Genomic DNA, 13643 nt, shown 5'->3' with positions numbered 1-13643 from the left:
AATGCTCTATAATAATCACCATCATATATATATACGTTGACTATTAAAAATAAACCTACACTGACAAATATTCACTTAAAAAGTGACAACTAGCCCCGGGCTCCCTTAGGCCTACATAAAATGTTAAGATCATCATTCGTCCTCAGTGTTCAGTTGTGTTGCTATAGCAACAGTAACATACAATGAGCAATATCCTCTCAAAACAATCACCGGGATCGGTTTATTTATTGATTTTTAGGATTCGTATTGCCAATGGATCCTGCAGGTAACATACATGTGACCATATTTCTGTTTACTCCATTTGTAGGTGTATATTATCTATACGGAAAAGCTCGCCAGTCAAAAAATGTTAAAGCTTAATAATTTTGAAATATCTAACAATTTATGTATTTGGCTAGTAATATATTAGCTACATATGAGTTAATGTTTGTGTTTGATATGCGGTTTTTTTTTTTAATTATTTGAGAGATTGGTATATTTGTACAACATTTGTCATAAAATCTGGATTTTTTTTTTTTAACCTAAATATTGATGTTGAAAAACAAAAACAAAGTTCATAGAATGTTACCAAAATGCATTTTGAAAGTCTTTACAAAAACTACAACAGACAATTTTTATGGTAAGGTGGCTCATAACGACAGATTAAAATATACATAATTATACAAATAAATAAATTAATTCATAATAATAATAATAATATTCAACTATTTAAAAATAGCTGCATTTCATCGTTTTGAAACAGAAATAAGAAACGTAAAAATTAAACAGATCAATAATTTAGTAAAATCTGCAGCTTTAAAAACGGAATGGCGCCATCTAGTGGTAGAATGTTGCACGTGATGCTCATGATCACATTCCTCCTCCGCGTGTCCAGATGTGCAGCAGCGGTCTGGTGTTCTGACTGTAGGACAGGTGAGCCATCACAGCATTGAGCTCACCTGGACAAGACAACACGGATGGACTGACCCACCGGACCAGTGGACCTGTTTCATCCTGGAACAGAAGAACGCCAGAAAAAACTCATATAAAGAGATATACAAGTGAGACCTGCACTCATAACAGACTATTTAACAGCTCTGATTAATAGACGACCTTTAAATACTTAATTGTTCTCCTAAAAGAATAATCTGTAAACGCTACAGACAGCTGAGCTTATCGTGCAACAGTTCCTGGTTATTTGTGAGAAAATCCAGGCTGTATTTTGTGAATGTTTATGACATGTTTAGGGGGTACAGCACATGCTTCACGGTGGAGAATCTAGAACCGAAAACTACCTACACATTCAGACTGAAGGTCACGTGGCCATCTGGTCAGCAAAGATATTACCCATCAATCTCTGCTTCAACAGAAAGTAAGGACACAAAACATGACAAACGATATACAAAACATAACTCACATTCATCACCACCACTGAGATATTGTATGATATTTAATGAGAATCAAATTATTGTGCTGTTGGAAACTAAAGTAAACTTTGACGTTTGCTTGAGAAAGCTTAGCCAGAAAAACTTGAAACCCAGACAGCAACATAGTGTGGCCCAGATCCGGCCCACATCTGGTACATGTGGATTACACGTGGACCAGATGTGGGCCGGATCTGGGCCAACACTATGTTGCTGTCAGGAAGAGAGAAGAAGCTCCAGCTACAATGTTCTTCCGCAAGATGCATGCAGTTCTGTTTATTAACCGCTAGAGCGCCAAAAGTTACGGGGCCCTATCATACACCGGCGCAATGCGGCGGCAGGTGCAACGCAAGTGTTTTTTGCTAGTTTTAGCCCGACGCAGTTATCATTTTCACGTCCTGCGCCACGTTGTGTAAATAGCAAATGCATTTGTGCCCATTTGTGCGTCCATGGGCGTGCTGGTCTGAAAACGAGGTGTGTTCAGGTGCATTATTGGTGTTTTACTATTTTGAGGCAACTGGAACACACTGCGCCATTGACCAACTGAAACCTGGTCTAAAGTCAATGGCACAATATTTGTTTTGTTATTTAAAGAGCGCGTTAGTAAGATGCGCCGATATACGGGTGCAAAACGCGCGTACACTCTGCTTATTACACACACACAGGGACGCGCAGCACAGCGTTGCCAGGTTTTCACAACAAAACCCACCCAATTGCTACTCAAAACTAGCCCAAAACTGGGCGTTTCAGGGGGGTCCCCCGGTAAAAATCAAGTTACAGAGGGTAAAATCCGTGTTTTTGGTGGGGTTCCCCTGGTAAAAATCGCTATTCAGGGGCTAAATATCATGTTGTTCGGGTTCGTTTCAACCCGCGGACATGAAAAAACAACCCACGGCAACAGTGTAAAAGTAGCCCAATTCCGCGGGAAAACCGCGGACTTGACAACACTGGCGCAGCAGCACACAAACATGCCAGATATTAAAAATAAAAGGATTACAATGTAATAAAGATAAAAATGCTTTGGTGTAATCCGGCTTGTCCCGTAGATGGTCTGCTCGCGTGCTTTGACCTCGCGCACGAGCAGATCCGTTTCCTCACTATAGACTCGTTCAGTTTTTCCGCCAGGTAAATAGCGAATCCGCCATGGCGTGAGCGCAACTGGCTTTCAAAGGGAATGGGAGATGACACTCTGATTGGTTTATTGCATGTTACGCCCAGAACACACCCATTACTCATTAAGAGACTAGGGACAACCCTTTTAGACCATGCGCCGGGCACGCTGACCATTTTTCCCATCCTTAAACTAGCAAAAGTGGATTCGGACACACCCTAAAAGCACCATGCGCTTTAGACCATGCACTTAGATTGTTAAAATAGGGCCCACGGACTGATGTAAATTCTGTGTTCACTCTTAAAAATAAAGGTTCTTAATGTCATTAGTGGTTCCATGGAACCTTTCCATTCCACAAAAGATTCTTTATAGTGGGAAAAAGCTTCTTTAGAATGTTAAAACGTTCTTCACACTAAAAAAAAAGTTATTTTTAAGAACTGTTCACTAAAAGGTTCTATGGGGAACCAAAAATGGTTCTTCTTTGACATCACTCCCTTTTGGAACCTTTATTTTTAAGAGTACACACAGTCTATGTACAAAATTGTCCTTGAACGTTAACTAAATTTGCAGACATTTGCAGATTCCCACAGTTGGAAAATCCATGTTATTAAATGTAAATCAATGAAATAAACGTGTGTGTGTGATTGTGATTTCTCAGAGGAGCCTCTGAACGGGAATAATCTTCACAATGCTGTCCTCAGGAATGATGAGGTGGAGCTCCATCGAGTGCTGCAGTCTAGGTGAGATTCATTCACATCATGCTTTCGGCAGACTTCCGAAGTCGTTCTCAACCTGTTTTGTTGTTGTTGTTGTTGTTTTTTACAAAAACTAGGCAAAATATAAAATTAATTGAATAAGATAATTTTAAATAATTAAATCATAAGCGTTCACAGTCTTTATGACCAATGAATTTACATGACTTTTCAGGTCTAGAGATCGAAAAATGTTGCTGTATCACAGTTGTTGAGGGAACGAATTAATATTAGAAATATGTTAGTTTATGTTATGATTTGAACTTTTCCCCCCTACATTTTGTAAGTCATCTGTTCTAGTGTATTTAATGCTATTTCAATCACTATGTGCTTTCTCTGGGAATCTGGGGATTGTACCTATAACAAATGAGACACTCAGATGTTCTTGTGCAGGAGGATTTGATGTGCTAACAGATGTGAGTTTATGTGTTCTTGTAGAACGGTCATCGTGGACGTTCCTGACAAGCTGGACTTTACGCCTCTAATGATCGCCGTATCGAGGGGCTTTACTAGGTAACAATACACTATCTATCTATCTATCTATCTATCTATCTATCTCTTGTTCTATCTATCTATCTCTTGTTCTGTCTATCTATCTATCTATCTATCTATCTATCTGTGTTTTGTGTTCTAGTGGAGTTCAGATTTTGGTGCATCATGGCGCAGATGTAAACAGAAAAAACAGCAGTGGCAAAGACAGGTGAGGTTTTTCTTGCGTCTTTAACTGTAGACTCAAGTTTCTCATGTTATGAACCAGGAGCGTTTCTACACTTTCTGTACTTGAGCCCCTATCAAAAAAGTGTCCCCATGTTTTGATACTCTTTTTTTTTTTTTTGGATATAAATTGGTTTTACATGTAGTAGAGCTGTTCAGAAACTGAATGAACTGTAATGATCTGCATCACTGTCATACAATAAAATACATTTCCAAGTTATGTTTCCTAATATAAATTGTAGTTGAAACAATTTTTCACTCTTTTTGTTTTCTCTTATAAAGTATTCTGTTATTTCTATGCGAGAAACCGCTGGAAATGATTCAGTGCTTGAGTGAACTGTCTGACTGAATCAAACTGAATCGCGAACAATTCCAGACTTTTTTGCAAACTTGTTTGACCAGTTCAAAAAAGAGGGATTTATTTGCAAATCTGAAATCATCGTCCGAATCTTAACAGCTGACAGAAAGCACATGACATGACATGATTGCTGAACTATTGTCAGGGAAAAGGCTTCTCAGGTTGGTATACGGTAATCTATATGGTAATCTATATAGTGTGGAAGCTTGTTTCCACCACAGAATAAAAAATAAATAACTAGTAATAACTAGCAATTTTTATTCTTGCAAGTTTATATTTCGCAATTCTGATTTTGTTGATATCAAACTCGGAATTGCAAGTAAAAAAGTCAGAATTGTGAGACAAACTCGCAATTGTGAGACATAATGTCAGAATTGTGTGATATAACTCGTAATTGCGAGAAAAAAGTCAGAATTGCAAAATATAAACTTGGAATTGCAAGGAGAAAAGTCAGAATTGTGAGATATAAGCTTGGAACTGTGAGAAAAAAGTAATAATTGTGAGAACTTGGAATTGCGAGAAAAAAGTCTGAATTGCGAGATATAAGCTTGGAACTGTGAGAAAAAAGTCTGAATTGTGAGATATAAACTCGGAATTGCGAGGAAAAAGTCAGAATTGTAAGATATAAACTCAGAATTGCGAGAAAAAAGTCTGAATTGTAAGATATAAACTCAGAATTGCGAGAAAAAAAGTCTGAATTGTAAGATATAAACTCAGAATTGCGAGAAAAAAGTCTGAATTGTGAGATATAAACTCGGAATCGCGAGGAAAAAGTCAGAATTGTAAGATATAAACTCAGAATTGCGAGAAAAAAAGTCTGAATTGTAAGATATAAACTCGGAATTGCGAGGAAAAAGTCAGAATTGCGAGATAAAAATTCGGAATTGTGAGAAAAAAGTCAGAATTGCGAGATAACTTGGAATTGCGAGAAAAAAGTCAGAATTGCGAGATAAAAACTCGGAATTGTGAGAAAAAAGTCTGAATTGTGAGATATAAACTCGGAATTGCGAGGAAAAAGTACGAATTGCAAGATAAAAACTCGGAATTGCGTGAAAAAAGTCTGAATTGCGAGATATAAGCTCAAAATTGCGAGAAAAAAGTCAGAATTGCGAGATAAAAAGTCTGAATTGCGAGGAAAAAGTCAGAATTGCAAGAAAAAAGTCAGAATTGCGAGATATTAACTCGGAATTGCGAGAAAAAAGTTTGAGTTCCGAGATATAAACTCGGAATTGCAAGAAAAAAGTCTGAATTGCGAGATATAAACTTTGTATTGCGAGAAAAAAAGTCAGAATTCTGAGATAAACTCGGAATTGCAAGAAAAAAGTCAGAATTGCGAGATAAAAATTCGGAATTGTGAGAAAAAAGTCAGAATTGCGAGATAACTTGGAATTGCGAGAAAAAAGTCAGAATTGCGAGATAAAAACTCGGAATTGTGAGAAAAAAGTCTGAATTGTGAGATATAAACTCGGAATTGCGAGGAAAAAGTACGAATTGCAAGATAAAAACTCGGAATTGCGTGAAAAAAGTCTGAATTGCGAGATATAAGCTCAAAATTGCGAGAAAAAAGTCAGAATTGCGAGATAAAAAGTCTGAATTGGAGGAAAAAGTCAGAATTGCAAGAAAAAAGTCAGAATTGCGAGATATTAACTCGGAATTGCGAGAAAAAAGTTTGAGTTCCGAGATATAAACTCGGAATTGCAAGAAAAAAGTCTGAATTGCGAGATATAAACTTTGTATTGCGAGAAAAAAAGTCAGAATTCTGAGATAAACTCGGAATTGTTAGAAAAAAAGTCAGAATTGTGAGATAAACTCGGAATTGTTAGAAAAAAAGTCAGAATTGTGAGATAAACTCGGAATTGTTAGAAAAAAAGTCAGAATTGCGAGATAAAAACTCGGAATTGTGAGAAAAAAGTCTGAATTGTGAGATATAAACTCGGAATTGCGAGGAAAAAGTACGAATTGCAAGATAAAAACTCGGAATTGCGTGAAAAAAGTCTGAATTGCGAGATATAAGCTCAAAATTGCGAGAAAAAAGTCAGAATTGCGAGATAAAAAGTCTGAATTGCTAGGAAAAAGTCAGAATTGCAAGAAAAAAGTCAGAATTGCGAGATATTAACTCGGAATTGCGAGAAAAAAGTTTGAGTTCCGAGATATAAACTCGGAATTGCAAGAAAAAAGTCTGAATTGCGAGATATAAACTTTGTATTGCGAGAAAAAAAGTCAGAATTCTGAGATAAACTCGGAATTGTTAGAAAAAAAGTCAGAATTGTGAGATAAACTCAGAATTGTTAGAAAAAAAGTCAGAATTCTGAGATAAACTCGGAATTGTTAGAAAAAAAGTCAGAATTGTGAGTTATAAATTCGGAATTGCGAGACAGTGCCAGAATTGAGAGACAAACTCTCAATTGCGAGACATAATATCAGAATTGCGAGATAAGAATAAACTCGCAAGTGTGAGTAAAAAAGTCGCAATTACCTTTTTTTTATTTTTTTTTTTATTCCGTGCCGGAAACAAGCTTCCACAGTAATTTTCATTGACACATAAGGATTTATCAGTAGGCCAGTATGCTAATATTTTACTGGGGCACGAGTATGAACATGTTGGTCTTGTGTGTTTGTGTATGTATGATGATCAGCCTGATGCTCGCGTGTTTTCACGGGCACCTGGACGTGGTGAAGTTCCTGCGCAGCTGCGGTGCATCCTGGACCTCTCGAGACAGATCGGGCTGCTGCGCTCTGCACTGGGCCACGGTTGGAGGACACCTGCCCATCCTGCAGTACCTCATACAGGACGGGTGTGAGGTGAGAGGATGATTAACATGTTTGATTTTAGTTGTACCTGATTTACTGCTCATAATGTTCTCTTGTGTCTTAGGCTGATGTGCAGGACAGTGACTTGTGGACTCCTCTCATGATCGTGTCGCTTATGACCGGAGACACGGCTGTAGCTTCACTGTTAATCAGTGCTGGTGCTGATGTTAATGTAAAGGACAAAGATGCGAAAACACCACTGATGGTCTGAACTGAAACTGTACTCCACATGTAATACACCACTAAACAAGCAGGGGAGGACGGGGCTAGTTGCCACACTTTTTAATCAAGTGCATATTTAGGTCTATTTTTGAAAGTTAATTCCTGTGAAACCTATTTGTATTGTGTTGAAAACTGAACATTTCCACCATTTTTGCCCAGGAAAAAACTGTTCACTGTACACTGAAATGTTGCCTTGGCAAGTAACAGATATAAGTTTAAGTTTTAGTACTAAAATTACAAAAACTACAACTGAAATAAAAATAAAAGAAAGCTAAATATGAAGTTACTAAAACTTGAACTAAAATGAAAACTACTAAAAATAAAAAAAAGCTAATTCAAAATATGTATAAATACTACTAAAATAACACTGATTTTAGTGACAACTAGCCCCGGTCTCCCCTTAAATACCAGTAAGAAAGACTTTTTTGGATGTTATTTTTTACTTAGCATATAAATTCTTTTATATTTTAAGTGTTTAATGTGAGTGATAAAGCTAGCAGGTGTATTTATGTGTTTGTACGTATATAATGATTTAAGGTCATTCATTTGAAGGACATAACGTGTATAAACATGTTTATTTTTCAGGTGGCAGTGTTGAATAATCATAAGCATCTCGTTAAATTTCTTCTGGAGAAAGGAGCCGATCCAAACATTCAGAACAAGGTCAGAACCTCCCATAAGCAAAACCAGACAGCAATGAGATCAAATAGAGAGCAAACTGAGATGTTTGATTTAAAGGGATAGTTCAAAAAATGAAAAATACCGAAAATACTGTCATTTAATCCCCCTTATGTTTTTCCAAACCTGTGTGAGTTTCTTTCTTCAGATATTTTGAAGAATGTTGGTAACCAGACAGTTGACGGTAGCCATTCGGAGAAAAAAAAAAAAAAAAAATACTATAGAAGTCAATGGCTACCGTCAACTGTCTGGTTACTAACATTCTTCTTTTGTGTCCAGCAGAAGAAAGAAACTCCAAAGTCTCCATTTGCTCTTCATTTATGAGTTATAATTGACGACAACAAGTCTCAAGAAAAATCTCATTTGGGATTTTACTACAACCAGTCTGAGATTTCAATATGAACTCAAATATTTCTCATCAAATTCTTCCAAAGACCAACTTATCTGATGTATGAACTATACACATTAATTTTATGTTAACAACTGTGTCATGTGTCAGTTTTATTTCTCTTAATAAATGTTAGAAGAAACGTGAGACAAATTTAATACTAAAAATTAATCTCCATTACGTCTCCTATGGAAGCTTGTTTCCACCGCTAAATAAAAAAATAAAAAAGGTAATTGTGACTTTTTATCTCACAATTCTGACTTTTTTTCTCGCAATTGTGAGATTTAAACTGGCAATTGTGAGTTATAAAGTCAGAATTGTGTGATATAAAGTCAAAATTGCAAGTTATAAACTTTATAACTCGCAATTCTGACTTTATAATTTGCAATTCTGACTTTATATAATGCAATTCTGACTTTATAACTCACAATTCTGACTTTATATCAAGCAATTCTGACTTTATAACTCACAATTCTGACTTTATAACTCACAATTCTGACTTTATAACTCACAATTCTGACTTTATATCAAGCAATTCTGACTTTATATCACAATTCTGACTTTATATCACACAATTCTGACTTTATATCACACAATTCTGACTTCATAACTCACAATTCTGACTTTATAACTCACTATTCTGACTTTATATCACACAATTCTGACTTCATAACTCACAATTCTGACTTTATAACTCACTATTCTGACTTTATATCACACAATTCTGACTTCATAACTCACAATTCTGACTTTATAACTCGCAATTTTGACTTTATAACTCGCAATTCTGACTTTATAACTCGCAATTCTGACTTTATATCACACAATTCTGACTTTATAACTCACAATTCTGACTTTATATCACACAATTTTGACTTTATAACTCGCAATTTTGACTTTACAGCTCGCAATTCTGAGTTTTATATCTCGCAATTCAGAGAAAAAAAATAAGAATTGTGAGATAAAAAGTTGCAGTTACCTTTATTTTTTTTCATTTCATGGCGGAAACAAGCTTCCATAGTCTCCTGAGCTATGAATGAGCAATACAATTTTCCTCTTGGCTTATCCTCTAATCATGAAGCACATTTTCTGGATTCATCTCTCTGACTGGACTCTTTCTTTGGGTTTTAGCTTGGCGTTAGCGCTCTGGAGATGGCCAAAGCATTTGAAAGAAAGGTAAAACACCAGTCTTCTTGATACAGCTTGTGCAAGTATTTAGATCATTGATTATATTTCCTTATCTTTTCTTTCAGAATATCATCAGTTTGCTGCTGGATGAGGAGTCAGAGATGTCAGACTAAATGAGAGACACCACACATTGGTTTCATAAACAACTTTACTAGCGCTGCCCTTTATGCCGACCGTTATTTGTGTTGCAGACATCAACGTACAGTATCTTATTTCACATTTCTTGATTAATCGAAGATTTATTATTAAAAAAAGCAGTTTACACCCGTGACACTGAATAAAAAGAACGTTACATGAGTAGATGTACTGAGTGCGGATACAACATGATTGAATAATAGTAAATAACTGTGATTAAAACAAGCAAGGCAGTTAACCTAGAGACACGTGATCATCATATAATCAGTCAGCGTCTAGATCTGAACAGTCTCTACTGTAATGCACTGTGTGGTTTAACACTGTAAAAAGGCAACAGGACACTTCAGATGTACAGTGAATGAAGATGAATTTACAATGTAAACAATAAGAAATAATGGCACTCATAAGGTGTCCAGTATACAGGCCTAAAAGACCCACGTTTGAGATCACAAATGGCTCAGTGGCGTCAAATACCAAAGTTTCAGTGCCAAACATCAACTTTTTACCTCACCTGCCAATGGAGGGTGAAATTTAACAGACATATTTATTTATTTCCAGCCATTCCAACTATTATTCCTTATTAAAGTACACTATCATTCATCATTTTGGGGTCAGTAAGAGACTTCTTTCAAACAAATCTTACTAACCCCAAACTTTTGAATGTCAGAGTGTATATTTTTGAGTCTCAATCTCTCGGTTAAACATCAAAACCCAAAAACAGAGTAGTGAAAGATGATTGCATGTCTCGTTCACATCTTTTTCATCAGACTATCATTTTTACTATTCAAATAAAACGTTTATTATGTTGTGGTTTCTCAAAAAGTTACCAGAAAAGTATTTATTCGCCAAAGCCAGTTTGAACTTGGTTGTAATTTTGACCCCGTTGACAGTAATTCATGACCATAATCACTCCTAAACCCCTATTTTTAAATCTTTTGTGCACATCCTATTCTTGTAGTGCAGTGTTTTCATTGACTCTGACAAATCGCCATGAAACTCTGCCAGTGACACAAACCCACTGACCGCAGCATGTTTGAGGGAGACCAAAGAGATCTTGGGAATATTTAGAGAAGGATTCATATGTCTGTTTTCATTAACCACAATCCAGTTATAATGCTCCACGTGGCAACATTATTTAGGTCGACAAGATTGAAAGTCCTTAAGAGTACAAATGTAATTCATTTTATCATTTCCCACAATAACTGCTTTATAAAGAACATATATGAACATATGGCCATGAAATCAGGGTTTGGCTTTCTGTCTCTCACATCCTTCCAGTAAGCACATGCGGGTCTCAAAGCTGGGATCTCCTAAGTAAACTGTCTATCTGAACACAACTGCATTACAACATCTTTCTTACAATGCTTTGAAATCAACAAAAGCTGGGCTTGGTGCATATAATGTGTTGCAAATGTTTTCATTTCACTCGTTTAGACATATGAAATGGAGTGAATTCAGAACATTATTCAGCTGCACAGTACTATAAACTCCTCTGCACATGTCCAGCTCATATTTCACCTCAAAATCAAAAGGAATAAGCAAGAAATTGTTTTTTTTACAACAATGAAGCCTGTTTTAAGGACCCTTATGATTGTTTGTATTGTGATATTTTAAGCACATTTTCCAACCAACTTCTCATTACTGCAAAACAGTAATAATCATCCTGCCCCGATAATTTTCCATATTTTTTTTAAATTTAGCATAAATATATTTATATATTGGATTTTTTTTAGCATGAATAAATTCAGAGACTAGAAAAGACAGAATTTGAATCTGTCTCATATTTGATGAAGTTTGCATCATTAATTCTGTTACTTTCCTTATTATTACTGTGAAGCTGCTTTGAAACCATTTCTACTGTATAAAGCACTTTAAAAACAAAGATGACTTGAAAAGAAAAGGAAGCTTAAGATTTCCATGACAATTGTAATTTCCACTAAAATTCCTATTAATGCAAAGCAAATACATAACTCAATTTATAATATATATATATATATATATATATATATATATATATATATATATATATATATATATATATATATATATAACTGTAATATTTATATATCATGGTAGTTTTTTGATAGTGTTAGCTTTACTGCTTTGTTCTGATTTACAAAAAAACAACTAATTTGAATATTTTGTTTTCAATTCTAATTATCTATAATGATTCTCATTACTGACATACAGTATTTCTTAATGCACTAACAATGAATGTATATCAGTAATAATACATAGATAATAATTAGAATAAAAAAAATAATGGAAATATTCAGATGTATTACAGTCATGAGACTATGAGGGGGAAAATACTTGTTAATGAAAAAAAAAAAAAAAAATTCTGTATGCTAAATTTAAAGGGTTAGTTCACCCAAAAATGAAAATTTCTGTCATTAATTATTCACCCTCATGTCGTTCCACACCCGTAAGACCTTCATTCATCTTCAGAACACAAATTAAGATATTTTTGATAAAATACGATGGCTCAGTGAGTCCTCCATTGACAGCAAGATAATCAACACTTTCAGATGCCCAGAAAGCTACTAAAGACATATTTAAAACAGTTCATGTGACTATACATGTGACCTTATTGTTATGAAGCGACAAGAATACTTTTTGTGCGGCAAAAAAAAAACAAAAAAACAACTTTATTCAACAATATCTAGTGATGAGCGATTTCAAAACGCTGCTTCATGAAGCTTCGAAGCTTTACGAATCTTTTGTTTCAAAGTCACGCCCCCCAGTGGTGAACCATTTCGAAACACTTATGATTTTTTTGGCGCACAAAAAGTATTCTCGTCGCTTCATAACATTAAGGTTGAACCACTGTGGTCACATGAACTGTTTTAAATATGTCTTTAGTAGCTTTCTGGGCATCTGAAAGTGTTGATTATCTTGCTGTCAATGAAGGCCTCACTGAGCCATCGGATTTTATCAAAAATATCTTAATTTGTGTTCTGAAGATGAATGAAGGTCTTACGGGTGTGGAACGACATGAGGGTTAGTAATTAATGACAGAATTTTCATTTTTCAACTAACCCTTTAATTTAGTTTTTTTTTTTTTTTACTTTGGGGTGAAATGTGACCTGGACATGTTTTAGTGAGATTCAACCACATATCAAAGTATTTTCATGTAGATTCCTTCAACATCCCTTAAGTATCACTGCAATCCTAATTCAGGTTTAATCATGTTTGAAATATATAATAAAAATGGCTATTAAATCATATTAAGTTGTTAAAAAGCCCTTTTCATATACCAAATGACATCACAGACTCAGAACCATTAGCAAAGCACAACTCCCAATTCACGTTTCCATTTAAATCTGGTTTCAATCCAGTTTAGCGTCCACATGATGTGGTTCATGTTCACAGATAACACGTCTTCTGTTTTCTCTGCTGGTACACAGTCGAAAAAGGTCAAAACAACAACAATAGCAACAACAACAAAAGGAACATCAGGTAAACGTGGGCGAACCACCGATTGCTACGATTGAGAAAGTGTCAACCACAGTGCACTGTGCTCAAATAAATACGCTCGTAACCGACATAAATAATGCGTGACATGTACCTGAGCTTGGACTCATAGCACCGTTTAGAGGGAGAGCACCGCGGGGGTCAAAGGTCACCCCTCACATCAGGACTCTGATACACGACGTGTCCCGCAGAGGTTCATAGTGCAAAAAGCAAGTGTCTCCAGGGACGAAATCCCTTCGGTCCGGCTCTCAGCTGCTGAACTTCACTCCGGCTGTGAAGTGAGGCTTCGGCAAGGTGGGCGGCTGTTTAGGAGGAGGCCTGCAAATCCGGTAATAGTTACGAAAATAAAAGAAAACAATTATAGAAAATAATGCATTATTTTCTAATAATTCAACGGCCCGTCGTCAGT

The 13643-nt window shown here is 35.7% G+C and overlaps 2 protein-coding genes across 3 annotated transcripts in view; one reads left to right on the top strand and one right to left on the bottom strand.

Moving 5' to 3' along the window:
* The first annotated feature begins 52 nt into the window (after positions 1-52).
* fank1 (fibronectin type III and ankyrin repeat domains 1) lies at positions 53-9925 on the top strand. The gene is made up of 11 exons (XM_051913787.1): positions 53-265; positions 875-1040; positions 1227-1351; positions 3173-3254; positions 3705-3779; positions 3901-3966; positions 6975-7140; positions 7214-7354; positions 7957-8034; positions 9569-9613; positions 9691-9925. Exons 1-11 carry the CDS (start codon positions 253-255, stop codon positions 9736-9738), a joined length of 1005 nt encoding a protein of 334 aa, XP_051769747.1. The 5' UTR covers positions 53-252; the 3' UTR covers positions 9739-9925.
* The window catches only part of LOC127523254 (disintegrin and metalloproteinase domain-containing protein 12), a 107597-nt gene continuing 103709 nt past the window's right edge, over positions 9756-13643 (bottom strand). For both annotated transcript variants that reach the window (XM_051913765.1, XM_051913766.1), the window contains one exon: positions 9756-13552. In XM_051913765.1, coding sequence (XP_051769725.1) covers positions 13483-13552 — 70 coding nt within the window. In that variant the 3' untranslated portion in view covers positions 9756-13482. The remainder of the gene's footprint in view (positions 13553-13643) is intronic.

The sequence above is a fragment of the Ctenopharyngodon idella genome, chromosome 12 (genome assembly GCF_019924925.1).
Source record: "Ctenopharyngodon idella isolate HZGC_01 chromosome 12, HZGC01, whole genome shotgun sequence".
Lineage (NCBI taxonomy): Eukaryota > Metazoa > Chordata > Actinopteri > Cypriniformes > Xenocyprididae > Ctenopharyngodon > Ctenopharyngodon idella.
Note: the sequence above shows the minus strand (reverse complement) of the source record. Positions and strands in the feature narration are given on the sequence as shown.

Excerpts from the sequence above, each read along its gene's own strand:
- fank1 (XM_051913787.1), top strand. Across the intron at positions 3,967-6,974 it reads AACAGCAGTGGCAAAGACAG|CCTGATGCTCGCGTGTTTTC; the intron begins GTGAGGTTTTTC and ends TATGATGATCAG. Across the intron at positions 7,141-7,213 it reads TCATACAGGACGGGTGTGAG|GCTGATGTGCAGGACAGTGA; the intron begins GTGAGAGGATGA and ends CTTGTGTCTTAG.